Here is a 20,076-nt window from a genome sequence, read left to right on the forward strand (position 1 = left end):
TTTTTTTCAAAATGTTTGGACTATTTCATTTATATAGCAAAAAAAAAAAAATCCCAGTGGTGAATAAATACCACCAAAATAAAGTTTTATCTGTCTCAAAAAAAAAATGATAAAAAATTCATATGGGTACAGTGTCGCATGACCGCGCAGTTATCATTCAAAGTGTGATAGCACTTAAAGCTGAAAATTGGCCTGGACAGGAAGGGGGTGAAAGTGTCTGGACTTGAAGTGGTTAATGTTAGAGGTTAGAGAAATTCTGACGCTTTTCAGATATGTTTGTTTTGGGTTATTGGCCCAAAAGTATCGAAACCAACCCCAGCCAGGTAACTAGCTTTTTAGAATGAGGCTATCCATAAAAGACTGCATATTTTTCCCTGACAAGTGTATTTCCACCTTTGCAGCCAAATATAAGAAACCCATATTATATGTTACGTGTTCCCTTTCATACAACATACCGAAAATTAGTTAAAAGAAAAGGTTTCCCACCACGAGCAAGATTATACACGACTTTATGGACACCTTGTGTTGTTCAGAGTAACTTGCATGGGACATTTTAGGGGCAGATTTAAAAGCGCATTAACAATGTACCATGCAGGCTTATTAGGACAAACAATGAGCACATCTACAGTAGTTTGCAAATGATAATGAAAATTGCCAGTCCAGTACAGACGGGGTTAAATATAGTAAACATTAACTCCCCAGCCCCTTCCTTAACCCCTTCACGCCGGATCGTCCCGGCGTGAAGAGGAGTTCCTGCGCCGGGAGGTGGGCGGGGCTTAGTGTCATGTGGCCGCCGCGATGTCACGGCTGGTCACATGATCGGGAAAGGTCCTGATCGAAAGAGCGGACCGAGACCTTTCCGTGAGTACCTCACATGTGTGCTGGGAGTGCGCAGGGCGCGCGCTCTCAGCACATATGTTTTTTGTTACATGAACGCAAATGTGCGGCCACTTGGTGTCTAGGCCCAGACGACGGGAGGTGGCACATTTGTGTGTGGCTGGTGTGAAGGGGTTAACATTACATAGATGGGGAATGCTAAAAAGGATTTTATAGCATTTTTCAGTAAACAAAAAAGTAAGCAGCTAATTTTCAATATTTTTAAAAGACATGCTTTGAAAACATGTAACAAATATAAAGGAAATGTTATTCCAAGTTAAGTTGGAGTTAACAATTCTATTATTGGTACATTTGAATTAGTTCACACCTACTCCTATGTTAAACAGTTCCTGTATTGATTTGGCCTATTTTCTCTCTGCACCTGAAAAAAGGATCTTGCGTCATTGCATATGTAGTGCAATACTTCAGTATATATTTCTAGGCTCAGATGCATATATCAAAATACATTCTTTTTTTTTTATTAGTAAGCTCGCATCAAAAGAGATCATTTTCAAAGTCATCGGTCTGGTCACTAGGTTTGTTATAGGTGTTGTCAGATTCCACAGCACCTATTTCATCAGACTCTTCAGCTGGAATTCTGAGACTCTCTGTTGGTTCACTCATTACATTTTCCAGTGCTGCAGAATCTAATGTTTCAGTAGGAGTTGTTTCTTCACCTTCTTGTCCATCATCAGGAGTGAAAGCCCCTACCCTTCTAAATTGAGACTGACTAGGCAAAGCAGTCACTGGCCTTTCACGCAACCTTTTCTTTAGTTCCTCTTCCTTTGTCTGTAATATTCAAGCATTGCAACTGGTATTAGTGAAACAATTCACAATACAAAGCAGCATTATCTTACTTAATTGAACTGTTAGACTTTAAATTAATATACTGAGTGATTGCTTTACAGTCATGTTACATGCAGTTTATGTAACCCACCCACCTTGTGAAAACAACCCATTCAATTTAAATGGAAATGAAAGGCAAAACTTGTGTACAGAGATAACAAAAAAAAAACATTATAAACACTTTTCCCCCCCATTTTTATATTTGATCACAGACCTGTAGGAGGAGGAACAGCTGCACACTGAACTTCCCAATGAATGTCTGTGCAGGATGGGGGTGTCAGGACAAGTCTGATCATTGTAGGAGAGCAAGCTGAGTTCCCAGCACAGCTAGAGATCTGACCAACAGTGTGATCTGCTTAGTGTTGATCCCCCCCAGAGGGACTGGCAGGAACACCAGAGATTTCACACAAAGGAAGCAAAGAAAACAGGATACTTTTTCAAGTATATGGTACAGCAGGCACAGATCAGGAATATGAAATGTTGCATTTACATATTCTTTAAGTTTCAGTCACTTTAATGTAAACTGCTTGCCTGATCTGTAGGGAAAGGATAAGGAAAGCAGATAAACTGCATAAGGAGAGATTAGGGTCAGTTAGAAACTTTACTTTCATTCTGTTTGCCACTTTTTGTTCAAGCCATTTGCTGCTTTTTTCTAGTTCAAATTATTCGGAGCTTTTTGTTTTAATTTTATTTTGTGGTTAATTTGATAACAGTGCTTACTTTTAACTTTTTTGCCACAAAGCTACCCTTAACAAAAAAAAATAGGAGGTTTTCTTCTAATGAATTTTATCTTTATAGGACCTTTGAGATTGGGGTGCTTGAAGTGCAGATTCACTTGTTACTGACTATCTCTTCTGGAGCTGCATTTTGATCACAGAATGCTTCTGCATTGTCTAAGGAAGAAAAACAAGGAAAAAAACAAAAACAAAAACAGTGTGCACCTTAACCACCTTCCCCTACCCCATCCTAAAACATAAAAGTATGGCATTCATCGGTTAGGCCTATCATCCTACATTGAATCTGTCCTACTACTGAACAGTGTTGCATTACTGTATCCTTTGCAGTAACTTAATTCTTACAATTTTGTACCCTTTGTCCCTAGAAAAATTTGGGCCTAGCTGTGCTATTTAAAATTGTTCTACAGCTGATCAGTTTTACACTGCTATGTCTTAATCCTTTTATTAAAACATCTGTCTGTTCTCTTTTTCTCTAGTAATTTTCTGCCAGTTCTCCATTAAAAATGTCCTGCTGCTGGGTTATTTTTCTGTATTATCTGCAGTCTATTAATTTTAAATTAGAGTTTGATAGAAACTGGCCAGAAGAGTGACAGTTTTGCATTAGCAAGAATAAGGACAACCTTGGTAACTTACTGGTCAATATCAGTCAGTCAAAGCAGGCCTATTACTGTTTAATGAAAAAGCAAGCGTCGATGCTAGAACTACTTGGGGAAAAAGTCTCTTTTAAATAAAAGGCAACAACATTAGAATGGGGTGCTTTTGCTGTATATAAACCAAGCTAACTATAAAAGAAAAAAACCATTTCCATAGCAAAATATGCTCTGACTGTGTATGCAAATACTGAGAATCTCTGAAAATTGTACTTTTCCGTAACTACATGTACCATTTGAAGGCATCACCCAAGCATGCTATATAAATGATTTGTAATTATTGCTTCTTGCTGTCACATGAAAAGACCCTCTCATTGCAGCATTTTTTTTCTTCCTTGACACATTTTCCATAGCAATGCACAGCTTCCCATTCCTTTTTTTTACAGTAGTGTGCATATCAACCCTCAAAATGGCTAGAAAAACAGCACTGTAAGAGTATGGGTAAATAATATTCACCTCCCAAGGAGGTATACCTTTAATTGATGTATAGTAAATCATAATGAATGACATAAAAGAATGTGGCAGCCAGGATGATGCTTTTCTTGGACTAATATGTTTCACTTTCTTTAGTGGATTTTCTGACTTACTCAAAATGGCTAGAGCCTACTAAAAGGATATTTCTTCAACCCATGGATGACAAAGGAATTCTTCACTATGTGTGGGTTTGCCGAGGTTTAATCAGGATCAAACCTGATCAAAAATGAATTGAACCAGGCAGATTCACCCATCCAAGCCATAAAGGTGTTGCACTGAGCGCATATGTCATACGCAAGGGGAGGCCAGGAAGGACACAAGGCACTGGACAGCTGGTTGATTATCACCGTTGTAGTGTTACTGATACCTTAGTTGCTAGTAAATATTAGTCAACCATTTTCTGGAGGATATTATTACCTTTCTTCTCTCTTCAGCAGCCTTCATTTTAGCTTCAATATCTTCTTTAGTTAGGCTTTTATTTTTCTTCTTTTTGGTTTTCAGTTTCTCCAACTTTGCTGGAGGTCTCCTTAGAGGCTTCCCAGGTGTTTCCATCTAAAAGCATAAAAGATGTAGCCTTGCTATATAATTTAAAGTGGTCAACTGCCTGCTTGTTAATTATTGCATTGGAGAGAATACAGAGATGAATGTAAACATCTAAGTGATATATGTAATAATACAGAAGCCCCCTTTCCATTTTGCAGTTCCTAGGTTTTATTGGAATTGGGAACTGTAATTCAGTTATTTACACCACCAACTGCACTGCTCCTTAGTAGTAATCAGTCTTGTAAACAAAGAGGGCTATAATAGATAGTTAAGTTACTACCAAAGGGATCCTAATAGGCTTCTGTTTTTTGCATGTAGAAAAAGTAAATGACTTTCCATACTCACCATGACATCGTACGCTTCCCCATTCCTAACAACCGTGCTCTGACCCTTGATTATTCCTTCAGACATAAGCTCCTCCAGGATATCTGTGGAAGTTTGCCTTTCCCTTGTGTCTGCTTGTCTGTTGTTCAGTAGAGACAAATCTATAACACCAAAAAAGAATTATATATATATATACATACATATATATATATATATATATATATATATATACACAGTTGCAAGAAAAAGTATGTGAACCCCTTGGGATTACGTGGAGTTTTGCATGAATTGGGCATAAAATGTGCTCTGAATGTCATCTAAGTCACAACAATAGAAGAACACAGTCTGCTGAACATAATACTACACAAACATTAGATGTTGCCATGGTTTAATTGCTCATAACATGTAAACATTCACAGTGCAGGGAGGAAAAAGTATGTGAGGCCCTAGCTTAATGACTTCTCCCAGAGCTATTGGAGCCAGGAGTGAGCCAACCTTGACTCCAATCAGTGTGATGATATTGGATGTGTTGCTGACAGCTGTCCTGCCCTTAAAAAACACACACCTGTTTTGGGTGTACTGGTTTCAAGAAGCACTGTCTGATGTGAACCATGCCTCGCAGAAAAGAGCTCTCAGAAGACCTACGATCAAGAATTGTTGACTTGCATGAAGCTGGAAAGGGTTACAAAAGTATCTCCAAAAGCCTTGATGTTCATGTGTCCACGGTAAGACAGACTGTCTACAAATGGAGAAAGTTTGGCACTGTTGCTACTCTCCCTAGGCGCGGTCATCCTGTAAAAATGACTGCAAGAGCACAGCGCAGAATGCTGCATGAGGTAAAGAAGAATCCCAGAGTGTCAGCTAAAGACCTACAGAAATCTCTGGCACATGCTAACATTTTTGTTGACACATCTACAATAAGGAAAACATTAAACAAGAATGGAGTACATGGGAGGACACCACGGAGGAAGCCATTGCTGTCCAAAAAGAATATTGCAGCACGTTTGAAGTTTGCAAAAGAGCACCTGGATGTTCCACAGCACTACTGGCAAAATATACTGTGGACAGATGAAACCAAGATTGAGTTGTTTGGGAAGAACACACAACACTATGTGTGGAGAAAAAAAGGCACAGCACACCAACATCAAAACCTCATCCCCACTGTAAAACATGGCAGAGGGAGCATCATGGTTTGGGGCTGCTTTGCTGCCTCAGGGTCTGGACGAATTGTTGTCATTGATGGGAAAATGAATTCCAGAGTTTATCAAGACATTTTGCAGGAAAACGTACGACCATCTGTCCGCCAACTGAAGCTCCGCAGAGGATGGGTGATGCAACAGGACAATGACCCAAAGCATACAAGTAATTCAACAAAACAATGGCTGCAACAGCACAGAATACGCCTTCTGGAGTGGCCCAGTCAGAGTCCTGACCTCAACCCGATTGAAATGCTGTGGCATGACCTTAAGAGAGTGATTCACACCAGACATCCCAAGAATATTGCTACACTGAAACAGTTTTGTGAAGAGGAGTGGTCCAAAATTACTCCAGATCGTTGTGCAGGTCTGATCTGCAACTACAGGAAACGTTTGGTTGAGGTTATTGCTGCCAAAGGAGGGTCAACCAGTTATTAAGTCCAAAGGTTCACATACTTTTTCCTCCCTGCACTGTGAATGTTTACATGTTATGTGCAATTAAACCATGGCAAAATCTAATGTTTGTGTAGTATTATGTTTAGCAGACTGTGTTCTTCTATTGTGACTTAGATGACGTTCAGAGCACATTTTATGCCCAATTCATGCAAAACTCCACGTAATCCCAAGGGGTTCACATACTTTTTCTTGCAACTGTATGTATACACACACATATACATACACACACGCATGATAGTATACACACAACACAATACTTCAAGGGATAATAAACCCTTTTTTAAAGCACATTAAGCAGTTGATTTAATCATTTACTGAGTATGCATCTTCTTCATCTTTAATCTTTGCTTATATTACTATTCAAGCTGGTGCCATGACTGCTGTCCCAAGTTTCCTGTTTCAGGAAGGCTCCTTTCTCTATTAGCATCTTATGGAGCCACTCTCCCTCCTCCTTCTTTCCCCCTTCTTTCTCCAAGCTAATAAACAATAAATAGCTTAAAATATAGTGATAACATCTGAATTATACTGGAAATATCCACACATACAAAAGCCCATCATGTACTAGTTACACATGTGGCGTGAGATGGCTTTGATAAGACAATTGCAATCTATAGATCTGCTTATAAAGAGAATAGAGTTGTCTTTTTACTATATAAACTTATTTTCACTTTTAAAACATCCTTTTGTCTCCAAAAATTTGTAATCACTTCTAGAAAGTTAGGGGTTATCTTGCTGCTAGGATACTGCCATTCAAGTTGTATCTAATTACATAATACAAATGAACAATGTCTTGTATGGTTGTCCATCAGGTTTTCACCTGAGCAACTTCACAATGATATAGCTCCAAAACATCCTATTAGCAACATTACTTCAACTTCTGTGAAACAATATTTTCTATTTTGTGCCTGTAACATTAATATCAATCAATCATGCATTGTAATTACTTTTTATCATCATCTGTTAAACATGAAAATATAATGCCTTGTATTTTAATAAATAAAAAAGGGAGGTCAAGCTAAATTTAGAGCAGTGGGGTTGCGTTATGTAAAAAGTTGAAAGAAAATTGGAAGTTTTGTCTTAGGATATGTAATATTAATATTATTACTACAGGCACCTATATAGCGCCATCAATTTATGCAGCGCTTTACATTAGACATTGTCTAATGTAAAAAATTGTTTTGTTTCGATTTGAAATCTAAGAAATTTTGTGTAGTTGGATTCGGTAAATTCGGTAATTCGTATTTGAATTTTCAATTCTAAAACATTTCGACCAAATTCAAAAAGTCATTCATTCAAAATTGGTTCAACCAAATTTGAAAAGTCGTTCGAAATTGAAAAGATTTAAACCGAATTTGAAAAAATTTGACCAAATTCAAAAAATTAAGCTGGCAATATATGTGTATATCTGAAAAAAAAAGTCAGCAGCTACAAAAACTGTAGCTGCTGACTTTTAAAAAAATGGACACTTACTTGTCCCTCGATCCCGCCGTGTGTGCCCCCCCAGCCCATTTCACCGGCCGCCCTGTGTTCCCAGCACCAGCATCTTCAGTGTGGGCACCCGGCTGTAACAGCCTGCAGCTTCACTGCTCACTGCGCATGCACGAGTAGTGCTGGGCTTTGTGAATGATCCCGTAATCTTCTAGGACCTGTCACATATCCCAGAAGATTACGGAGAGAGAGGGGGGAGGACAACTTCCGCTTCCAATCGCGTAGGTCAGGGGCAGGCAACCTGCGGCTCTATAGCTGTTGTGGAACTACATTTCCCATGAGACACTGCAACATTACAAAACTGCCAGTTACAGCTATGACTTGCAGAGGCATGATGGAACTTTTAGTCCTGCAACAGCTGGAGAGCCGCAGGTTGCTTATCCCTGGCCTAGGTGATGGCAGAGGAAGTGGGAGCAGGTACCTGCTCCCCCCCCCCGCTCCCCAAAGGTGCCAATCCTTAACAGGGAGCAGGGGACTAGTCCTTAAAGCGGAACTTCCCCTTTCCCCCCCCACTTTAAATTGGTTTTCGGATTTGTTTTTCAATTTGTTTTTGATTTTGTTTTCGAATTGAATTTTGGCAGAATTTAGTTTTGTTAGTTCAGATTCGTTTTAAATGTGTTAGTTTTGTAATTCAGAATTCCGATACATCCGAATAACAAAAATATTTGTCCAAAAGTGGATTCGGAATGAAACTAACTGCATATGTCTACTTTACATATATACTGTACATTCATAATAGTCCCTGCCGTCAAGGAGCTTACAATCTAAGGTCCCTAACTCACATTCATACATACACATACTAGGGCCAGTTTAGACAGGAGCCAATTAACCTACCAGCATGTCTTTGGAATGAAAATATATGTCATTGGTAGGTGATGGGCAACACCTCCACTTTTAATTTGTAATAAATCAACCCTGTTATCTACTGTTAAATTTCAAAACCTGTAGCATGGTTTGTTCATACATACAGGCCTTTTGATAAAGCAATGAATGTGACATTCACCAAATATTCACGGCAAGTGAATCTTTGCAATGACCCCTTTCCCTGTAAAGATTAAATGCTTGTTGACAAGGGTTGCAGAGGAGGCTGCATTGCTTACCTGAATGCCGATTCAGCAGACTCCCTGCCTCCGTTATGCTCAGCCCCACCATGTACAATATACGGTACATAGCTCTGCATTGTACACAATGACAGATTCTCTACCCACAGACCTGAGCTTCGGGGAGGGGAGAACAGTGTCAACGTCTGGTGGGGCAAGGAAAAGGTAAGTAATGCAGCCACTTCTGCAACCTCCTAGAGTTGGGCTTTAATCAATCCAGTTACCTACTGAAGGATTTCACCTAATACATTTGCCATAGTTTGTTCATATATGGACATTTGTTTATAAAGCAGCGAATGTGACATTCACCATATATTCACTGCAGGTAAATTAATCACATTATTTTAAACAGGAAGATAGACCTGTAGTGAATATCTGGAGAATGTCACATTCACTGCTTTGGAAATATGCTTCAAAATATGACACTAAGCACATTGAAAATTTTTTTTATATATATATATATATATGTATGTATATATATATAGTAAGCATTTGTATATTCTGCTGGGTGAACGCAAAAGCCAACATTACATCAAAATTGTATCTGCTACTCCTTTTTCCTTTTCCTCCTCAGTTTCCTTCCATTAATTATACTTACACTGCCTACTTTATAATATAGAAAAAATACTGTAGCTCAATTTATAAATGGATGAAGGCAATGTCAATTTCATACAATTACTTTTCTATTTTTATACTAATGTATGTTGTGCAGTTATAGTCTGAAAAGACCCTGTAGAGCTTTTGACTTGATGGAAAACGTCAAAGAAACTAAAGAAAATGTGAAGGGTATGTGTGCTTTTAGATGTTTTTTGACTAGGAGCTGAGCTGTGGATTGTTCTGCTGCAGTTAAAAGGGAACCTATCACTGGTCAAATAAGCAGTTGTTGGCCCTTGATCAGGACTGTAGAAGCTGTGTATGCATCTAATAAAAAATGGTAACAATTTAATAGGGTGTACATGCTGCTTGTAAAGTTCTATTTCTATTCAGGTTTGACCTATTTTAGATCTTACTGGTTGAGATTTGAAAACATTTTCTAAAATACATCCACTTTTTGAATAAGAAATCATTTATTGTACCATTACAGGAACCCTGTACTAATAAGTATGGATAGTTTCTTATGCTGACTTCTGCTTCTGAAAATGTTTGCCGCCCAGTTGTCATACTGATCCAATGACTTCTGAATTTCACTAGTCACTGACCTGGAACACATACATATGTAGATCACATGTTCTACTTAATTTGCTATGCATGCTTGTTTTGGGTTTGAAGCAGGAGAAAGCCAGACTACTAGCCATTTTTGAAGGTAGTTAGCAATACACATACACTAGTAGCTATAAAAAAAAACACCTATATGGACCTTTAGCAATTCTAATTTACTTCTGCTAGGGTTTAATGCCAGCTCTTCTGAATGGTCAAGCTCCAATCATTCCAAATAGTTTCAGAGCTTGCCTACTCCATCCTGCCTCCTTACAGTCATAGTTTATGATTAACAATAAGGCAGTCCATCATAAAGATAGGCCAAAAGGAATGTAGGGGAGCAGAAGTGAGTGAGCAAGCTCTGACACTTCCTTTAAACCAGAAGTAAAAATAATAAAGTGGTTTCTTGTGTGAATTCTGTCCATTCACTGCTCTACTTACCATTATTCAAAACATGTGTTCTCCTTGGAGAAGCTGCCTCTACTGTTCCTGGTAGATGGTTGCCTACACCCTCATCATCAAGACCCAAGCCACTATCCATTGTTCCTTTTGATAGTGCTGATCCATCTCTGACATTGGTGCCATTGTTTCTTGGAGACTTAAATTCATCCTACAAATAAACAGGCAAATATTGTAAAGAAATCAGCAGTCAAAGATCAATCTGGTCAAAAGGTTAATCAATACATCACTATTTTCCTCTGTTACTGATTAGACCAAATTGCAATTTACGTAATATATAATATATACTACCAATATTTATGGTGAACATCTTCAACGAAAAAAATATTTAAACATGCAACATTAAACAAAAGCAGGCACTATGATATATCGGCATGAACTTATTAAGTACGTCTCTTGAACTCTGGAATCCCTTAAAATGCAGGACAAAATCATATGCAATTAAAAAGTTTTCAAAGCAAAATCAAGAACCAACCCCTTCCTCCAAAAGACTTACTACTGGATACTGAGCAGGTCTACACATGTCTACAATAATTAAGTGCTGGAGACAGGTGAGCCCTAAAATTGCTTATCAAACTTGTAATTTGCAAATCAGAGCACCCTCGGTTTTAGAGGGGATTGTAGTGCTTGTAAAATATTAATGCTGAAGGTTGACATTTTGTCTAATTTGGATAGGTTTTCTTTAATATTGAAATGATGGAATACTCAAGATGGGTGTGTTACTTTTTCTAACATGCATGTTCTGAATTCAGAACATGGCTATAAACTGCTTGAACTGCAGTCATGTGTAATTCCATACCACTGATGTACATCTCAGCTACTGTACTTGTGATAGGTTTCAGTAATTAAAGTTTTTTGCTCTTTTGTTCTTCAAGTTGGTGGCTGGTTGCTTTTTGGGTAACCATGTGTGGGTAGAACAGCCTTTCAACCAGGGTGCCTTCAGGTTTCTTCAAGGGTGCCTTGGCAAAATAGCTGAAAATTGTCCACAAATCATACACAACCCAGCTAGCGGATCAAGCCTGCCTTTTGGACCAGGTTCACACCAATGCATTGTTCTTTTTGTTCCTTTTCCAGTACTTTTTGCAGTGTGTTTTTGCCATATTTTGTGTTTTTTTCAGCTTTGTTTTATTGAAGTGGAAATTTTTTTGTTGCTGGGCAAAAACATGACAAAAACACACTACATGCATTTCAGTAGCTTCTCCATTGAACTCTATGGTGGCGAAAATGCTGCTTGTTTAGAAAAGTCCCTGACCCTTTTGCGAAAAGCAGCAGCTCAAAAAAGCATAGATGTGAGCATGTCCCATAGGAACACATATGCAATGGAAAAACAAAATGGTTGGTCGCACAAACAGCAATGTGGTGGATGAAATCCTTTATTGGAATCCTTTACATGCAATATGATAAAAACATTACAGCTCCAAGACAGGGCAGAGGAGCAGTAGACGCATTTCACACGAACATGTGCTTAGTCATTACTGATTTTCACTTGTCAGAGGAAGCTTTAAACAGAATATAACAGCTGATTACAATTAGAAATTAAACTTGAATCAGGAATAACATAGTATACAAATCACATGACACAACTTTAAAAACATGACATATACTGACAGAAATGAAACCGCACCTCTGATATACGTCATATCTAGAACAAATCACAGATATATGAAAGATCCGGGGAGGAGGGAGGAGGAATCGACAATGGACATTTCGACCAATATCCTCTCAGAACACATCCACGCAAGAAATAGCCAATACATCTAGTGTATTAAACGGCTCAAGTAGGGTTCTGACCACAGATGAAACATCTTTGTTGTCCAAAGGTCTTAATTTTTGTATGCATAGACACTTTAACCTCTTTGAAACCATAATTGATATAAATAAATTTATATGTAATATGACCATTAAAAGACATTTATTTGGCACCGAAGAGGTTAATGTGAACCCAAATTTTGAGGATCTTTCAGTATTTGATTTCAATACACATTTATCCTTTCAGGATCATTGTGTGGTTATTGCTTTTGAGGATTTGTTAGATGAGAGTGTTTTTTTGGCAAATGATAGAAACTTAGGTAATGTTCATAAAGTACCCCTCAAAGTCCTGTCTGATTTTTATCCTGTTGGTTCCCGTTGTGCAAAGATGGATACATTTCATAAATTAGTGGAACAAGATCTTGTGAGACTAGCCACTCCCTTCTAAATCCAATACACATAATGATAATCTCACTGTAGGTGAAAGGTCTGCTTTACATAGTTTGATGTCAGATCCATCTATAGTGATCTGTAATGCTGATAAGGGTGGGATGGTAGTAATAATGGATACTGAGTCCTATAAAAAAAGCTTTGAGATAATTGTCAGACGCGAAGACATATATGATACTTAAAAGTAATCCAACTATAACATTTAAGACGACTTTGGCCAATTTAGTAGCCAAGGGGGTCTATTTGGGAGTTTTTAGCTTCAAGGATGCACAATCCGTTGTTCCTGACTATCCTATCCTACCTACGTTTTACCATATTCCGAAACCTCCTAAAGGTCTTGATCCCCTCTTAGGTCCTCCCATAGTGACTGGTATCGGTTCTTTGAATGAGAGGCTTAGTCAGTGGTTGGATGGACATTTACAGCCTTTAGTGAGTAGCTTGCCAGGATATCTTAGAGATACTAACCATTTGTTACAGGTCATGCAGGATGTAATTTGGGAAGAGAGTTACATCTGGTTTACATGTGATGTACCCAGTTTGTACTCTTCAATCCCACATAATTTAGCTCCTGTCTTGGAGCTGTCATGTTTTTATCATATTGCATGAAAAGGATTCCAATAAAGAATACAGAGGACAAGGGGGCACTCTTTACGTCTGGAGGAAAAGAAATGTAATCTTTAAACACAGAAAGGTTTCTTCACAGTGAGAGCTGTGAAAATGTGGAATAGACTCCCTCAAGAGTTGGTTCTGGCCATCTCAGTAGTTTGTTTTAAAAAATGCCTGGATTCTTTCTTAGATACACAGAATATAACTGGTTACTAACATTTATAGGTAAAGTTGATCCAGAGAATATCCGATCGCCTCTTGGGGGATTAGGAAGGAATTTTTTTCCCTGCAGGAGCAAATTGGATCATGCTTTGCTGAGTTTTTTGCCTTCCTCTGGATCAACTGTGGGTATAGGATTATAACTTTTTTTTAATGGTTGAACTGGATGGGCTTTTTGTCTTTTTTACACCAGACTAACTTTGTAACTATGTGATTTCATCCACCACATCACTGTTTGTGCTGCCAACCATTCTGTTTTTCCATTGCATCTGTGATCACGAATTGGGCCAGCACCTGCATGTCTATGGAGGGGTTATACAGATTCGGCACTCACCTGGAGTGGACCTTTTGCTACATAGGAAAGCATGTTAAATGGACTGTAGTGTGTTTCTACAAAAAGCACTAAAAAACGCATTGGTGTGAACCAGTTACACAAAGCCAAAATTTTCATTGTACACCATTATAACCTTCCAGTCCTAACAATCAATGATGTCATCAGTTGATAAGGAGGATGTCGGGTGCCTGCACAGCACCTTTCTTTACCCCTCTCCATCAGCACTGAGATCACATTAGTTGAGTCAGGGAGAAAAACTGAGAAAGAAGAAAAACATTGGAATACTAGTCAGTATCAGTGTGCAAAGGTGTATTTGCTTTGAAAAGTGTCTCCTCTAAGGTTGGGTGTCCTAAATGTGTGGATGTTGTTGTGTTATGAAAAACTACTAGTTTAGTTTTTCACAAATTAGCCTCAAGACCGTGTATAATTTTAAAGGGTGCCTTGAACGAAAAAAGGATGAAAAACACTGGGTTAGAAGACTGTTGTGACAAGAGGGAAATGGATTTTGTGCTTATAGAAATTTATGTTTGGATATATTTGTTGTGAATTTGCTTGATAGCAGCATTGTTGCCATTAGTTAGCCACTTGCCCTCCAGAGGATTTACTCCCCTTCCTGACCAGCCCATTTTTTGTGATATGGTGCTGTGTTACTTTAACTGACAATTGCACAGTCATGCAATGCTGCACCCAAATGACATTTATGTCCCACAAATGAAGCTTTCTTTCGGTGGTATTTGATCACCTGTGCATTTTTTTATTTTTTGAGCTATAAACAAAAAAAGACCAACACTTTTGAAAAAAAAAAAAACAACATTTTTTACTTTTTGCTATAAAACTTATCCAGTAAAAATAATTTAAAAAATCAAATTTCTTCATAAATTTAGACCAAAATGTATTCTGCTACATGTCTTTGCTAATAAAAAATCCCAATACGTGTAAATGAATTGGTTTACATGAAAGTTATAGCATCTACAAATGGCGGTATATATACTACAATTTTTATTTTTTTATACTAGTAATGGCAGCGATCAGCTGCAGGACTGCGCCATTCTGACACTAGGTGGGAACTAACTGCCACTGACATCCCAATGACACTAACACAGTGATCAGTGCTAATAAAAAGCATTGACACTGTACTAATGACACTGGGCAGGAAGGGGTTAACAGCTGGGGCGATCAAAGAGTTAACAGTGTGTTGTTTTACATGATGAGCTGTGTGTGTTTTACTAGAAAGACATGCTGCTGTGTATTTCTCTGCTGTGCAGAGAAATACACAGCAGCATGTCCTTGCTGGCAGGAGAGAGACCTGTTTTGTTCACACACAGATCTCCCCCTGTCAGCTTTGTCCGACAATCTCCGGGTGCCAGTGGGGAATCTCTGGCTGGGACCCGGTGATTGACATCCCTGGCCGTCAATGGAGGCATGGGTAGGGTGGAGCGAACACGCCCCCTACCCAGAAGTTCAAATCATGTATATATACATGATTTTGCACAGCCCTGCTTCCCTGTAGCAGTAATTCTACTATAGGGTGACGGGAAAGCAGTTAAAAAACTCAATCAAGTTATTTTCTATGTTGAAAAAAGGAAAGATACTACCAAATAGGTACTTTTTTGCAGACACGCGCAAGTCCACAACCCAGGGTTGAGAGACCTGTGAGGTGTGTTTTTACAAAATTGCACTTAACTCACACGTGCCAATTTTGTATGTAAACCCAGTTATGAAAGCTGTGAAAATATCTTCGTTTTGCCTTGTAAATTCAGTTGTACGAGTTTTGTTTATATACTTGTGTGAGTAAAATGTTTACTGCCAGTTAATCTTGCCAGGTTCTACTTTCTCTGAAGCCTTCTTTAATAGGGTGACTACGAGCTCCCAATAGGGGAAAGCTACAGTCTGCTGGAGACAGTAGAGTACAAGAGACAGTAGGTTCAATTTACTAAACGTATAATAATTATTATTTGGCACAATAAACATTATGTTTATTATTAGGTTCAATTAGTAGCAGGGAAATATAATAGTAATGTGGCTGAAAATCACAGTACTTATGGCAAATTACATATATGTTTTAGCTTGATGAAAACAACTTTAAAGTGTTACTAAACCCAGGACCCTGCATTCACTATATCCAGTCTCCCACAGTACACAGAGCATGGAAATGCAATTATTTTAGTAAATATAAACTGCTAAATACCTTTTCTCATCAGCAGTTAGAGCAGTTTGGTGACTTCTATCAGTGTCCAGCAGAGCACTGGTTAAAGCTTGTAGGAGGAGTTTTCATTCTCCCCTGATTGTCCTATGAGGCTGCATAACCCCTGACCCTCTGCCTGGACAGTGCTGATTGGCCCTCTGCTGATTACATGCATGTACTCAAGAAAAAAAACCCTCTCTAGCAATAAACCCCAAACTAGGAATGTGCAGCTTGCCCCCAAGGCTCCGTTCTATCAGAAGATGGATTGGGGACTGTTGAAGAAGGGGAGGATCAGAGAAGACAGGATCAAACAGCCTTTTTACACAATGCGGTGGATTAACCCCTTAGTTTTAACAGTGATTATATCAAGCATGCTTTGCTGCATATACAGACTGACTTTACTGTTGTGGGTTTAGTAACACTTTAAGAGTTAAATCCTTTGCTATAAATTACTTAACATGACTTCAAGACACACTTTCCTGTGTTCTCTACATGTTGTTAAGTATGTAGAAGCAAAGCACCAATCCCAAACCAGGCTGCAACAGTTTTGTACTTTACCACTACATGTTGTTTCCACCTTGGGACCGATTAGAAAAGCTGCTCTGGTAGCAACAATTCCCACTTCAAACCTTATTATAGCTCTGGAAATATAAACATGCTCATTGTGGAAAGGCCAAAAAAATATCAATTAATTTTTCTATAATATATTAGAAAATATGTTTTATTTAAATAGAATAGTACTATATCAAAAAGTATTATTTTGTTTTATTAATCATAATATATCTACATAAAGCAAAGAAATTGTATTTCTTAAAGTTAATGATTTTTAAATCTATATATAAATAAAATAAAACAAAAGAGGTCAATACAATTCTCTGACATCTTTTATAGCCTCTCGGGTCATTTTATTACGCTGTACTAGAAGTAATGAGAACGTATGACAGTATTTATGAAATAGAATTATTAACACGACTTACACACTAGAATAAGGACACAATGTTTTATGCATTATAGTTCTATGTGTGGACGGTGGGGATAAGCAAAACTGATTTTTAATTTCTCTGAAATTTCACAGGGTCATAGGATTTCGGTGAATTTGGCCAGATGGGCTAAATACATGAGTCAAAGGGGAAGGTGAGATTAAGATGGTTTTTGTGGGGTTTTTTTTATTTTATTTTCAGTAAGCTCCTAACAACTATATTTGACTTGTTCTTGTGACAATAAATGGCCCCTCAGAAGTCTCATTATTATACATTTTTTTTTTCACAGCAAGAAAAAAAAACCCAGAAAAACATAACGTGTAATAAAAAAAAATCAACAAATAATTGGAATTAACCAGTTGCCGCCAGCCTAAAGACAGATGGTGGCCAGGCGAACAGCTCATCCCTTCAGGTGTACGCCATATGGCGTCCTTTCAGGAACGAGCATTGCGCATGCCCGCAGGGATGCGCTGCGGCGCGATCTGTCACCAGCCATGTACCTCAAACACGGCCAATGGCAGATCTGTGTACCAGCCCCGTGGCCAGTACCATGTGACCTGCTGTGACCAATCACAGCAGGTCACATGACAGCTGTATACAATGGATGGCTTCCTTTCATGCCATCCATTGCATACAAGTGTGTCTAGCTGTGAATGGTCACAGCGATCACATGCACAAGCTAGGCCAATCACAGCTCAGCTATGTCATGTGATTAGCCGTGGCCAAATCACAGCTAAGCACAAAAAAAAAACCTGAATGAATCGATTTCATTCAGGTAAATGCTTGCTTATAGCAAAGTAATTCTTTGCTATAAGCAAATTGTGTAAAAAAAAAATAAAAAAATAGTGATCACTTCCCCAAAGTAGTACAATGTTACTATGGTAACATTGTACTACTTTGGTCATAGTGAAATATGAAAAAAAATCTTAAAAATATAGATAAAAATGTAATAATTGTTTTTTAATTTATTATCAGTTTTTTTTTTCATACTGTCACCAGTCAATATTCCTGATCACTGCCATTCCAGTTATATGATGACGCTTTACTGCACTGGTGACAGTATGTAAAAATAAATTGTGAAAATAATTTTTTTAATTTGTTCATTTTCCAAAAAATTATGACAAAAAAATTACAACTTCAAAAATCTTGCCATGCCTGTTATGAAATACGCTGGACTGTCTACTTTGCAAAAAGGGGTCATTTGGGGGCTATCTGTACTGTTCTGACATTCTTGGACCTCAAGAAATAAGATTGGCCGTCAGTACTTCAGGATTGATAAATTTTCAGATCTATACCATAGTTTGTGAACTCTATAACTTTCCTACAGACTAAATAATACATCCTAATTTGGGTTATGTTCACCAAAGACATGTAGCAGAATACATCATGGCTTAAATTTATGAAGAACAATTATTTATTTGTAAACTTTTATAACAGAAACAAAGAAAAACGTGTGTTTTTTTTTAAATTTCAGTCTTTTTTTGTTAACTTAGCAACAAATAAAATCCCCAGTGGTGACTGAATACCACCAATGGAAAGCTCTAGTTGTGTGAAGAAAATTCTAAAATTTTAGTTTGGGTACAATGTTGTATGACTGCGCAATTGTCATTCACAGTGTGAGAGCGCTGAAACGTGAAAAATGGCCTGGGCAGGAAGGGGGTAAAAGTGTCCGGTATGGAAGAGGTTAAATAAAAAAAAAAATGATATATATATTTCTTTTTCAAGCAAATTTTGCTTAAGCGTCTCCACCTGCAACTTTGATAGCTTTTGGGGGGCAAAATGTGGATGACAGCATAACCAATTAGCAGAAATCTCTCTGCTCACTAATGGTTTGCAAAATCGATTTCAGAAATACACCATTCGGAGCAGATGTGTTTATTCCAGGACTGTACAGATCATGGGTATGACTTTATATTGCAATTATTGTGTTTTTCATGCTGTGATTATTTATGATCTTTGTCAAGCTGTAGCTAAGCTCCATAAGGATACAAAGTGACGTGGTGAGTGCTGGCATTCTGCATGCCTTGCCCCTGATGAAGACTCCTGCGGGTGTCTATGGACCGGTATAGGTACAGTACACAGCACATCCTCTGACCTTGGCTGCCGGCTTGCCTTTCTCTCCCCAGCCGCTCTTCCTCCCGTCCGTGGGCTGAACGACTCGCACTCTGGAGCTCTGGCATCCCATGGTGACGCTGCTGTAAGGGAATGTGTGCGTGGCGCGCCGGCTCTGCATTCTTTATAGTGCCGGTCCGGTTACTGTGGACTCCGCCGTCTCCATGGCAGGTTGCTACAATACGTGACGTCAGACGGCCGTGCTGCGCCGAGTACGTGAATACCCCGGGGCTACGCACACTGCTCCAAGGCTGACAGGTCTGCTCCATTGAAATGGCATTATTACTACAGAGGTTATCTACTACCAGGGGCGGACTGACAACTCATGGGGCCCCGGGCAATAGGGGATCATGGGGCCCCTATGTCCTTGCCCAAACTCAAAAAAGCCAATGAAAAAGGTACCCGGGGGCATTTCATGGGGCCCCCTACTGACCTGGGCCCTTGGGCAGTGCCCAAGTTTCCAAATGGTCCACCCCTGATGCAACCTGTTGACTTCACTTAGCCACTTTAATGCTGGGCACTTTTCCCCCCTTCCTGCCCATGGCAGTTTTCAGCTTTCAGTGTTTTTGCACTTTGAATGACAATTGTGTGGTCATGCAACACTGTACCCAGGGCTGGCGCATAGGGTTGCCACCTTATCCCTTTAAACCTGAACACATATTAAGTACACAGGTTCTGTGGCTGATTATGGTGGTAATAAACCGCTTCCCGACCGCCCAATAGTAGAACTTCTGCTACAAGGCAGCAGGACTGCCCAAAACTCATGTATATATACGTGATTTTGTATTTCCGGGTAGGGGGCACGTGCTGCCCTACCCTGCATCAATTGGTGGGCACAGCTGTCGATCACCGGGTCCCGGCTGGAGATTCCCCATCTTCCCCTGGCGATCGCCAAGGAACAGTGACAGAGGAGAGGTCTGTATGTAAGCAATACAGATCCCTCCCCTTTCAGCACTGACATGCTTCTTTGTATTGCTCTGCATAGCAGAGCAATACAAAGCGGCATACTTACACGGTAAGGCTCCATGTACACGGGATGTTTTGAAAACACTTCTGATGGAAAACGGAAACTGACTGCTGGAAAACGTAGGTTAA

General features: G+C 38.9%; 1 protein-coding gene across 1 annotated transcript; it reads right to left on the reverse strand.

Annotated features, from left to right (window-relative positions):
* Positions 1-493: 493 nt before the first annotated feature.
* Positions 494-19,113, reverse strand: STMND1 (stathmin domain containing 1). The gene is made up of 5 exons (XM_089682286.1): positions 18,965-19,113; positions 10,329-10,497; positions 4,472-4,611; positions 4,001-4,135; positions 494-1,665 (listed from the first exon to the last, which is right to left on the reverse strand). The coding sequence occupies exons 1-5, from the start codon at positions 19,100-19,102 to the stop codon at positions 1,372-1,374; spliced, it is 876 nt and encodes a 291-aa protein (XP_089538412.1). The 5' UTR covers positions 19,103-19,113; the 3' UTR covers positions 494-1,371.
* Between the last annotated feature and the right edge of the window lie 963 nt (positions 19,114-20,076).

Source organism: Staurois parvus, unplaced genomic scaffold (genome assembly GCF_062004578.1).
Source record: "Staurois parvus isolate SC_StPar_1 unplaced genomic scaffold, SC_StPar_1.0 ptg000287l, whole genome shotgun sequence".
Lineage (NCBI taxonomy): Eukaryota > Metazoa > Chordata > Amphibia > Anura > Ranidae > Staurois > Staurois parvus.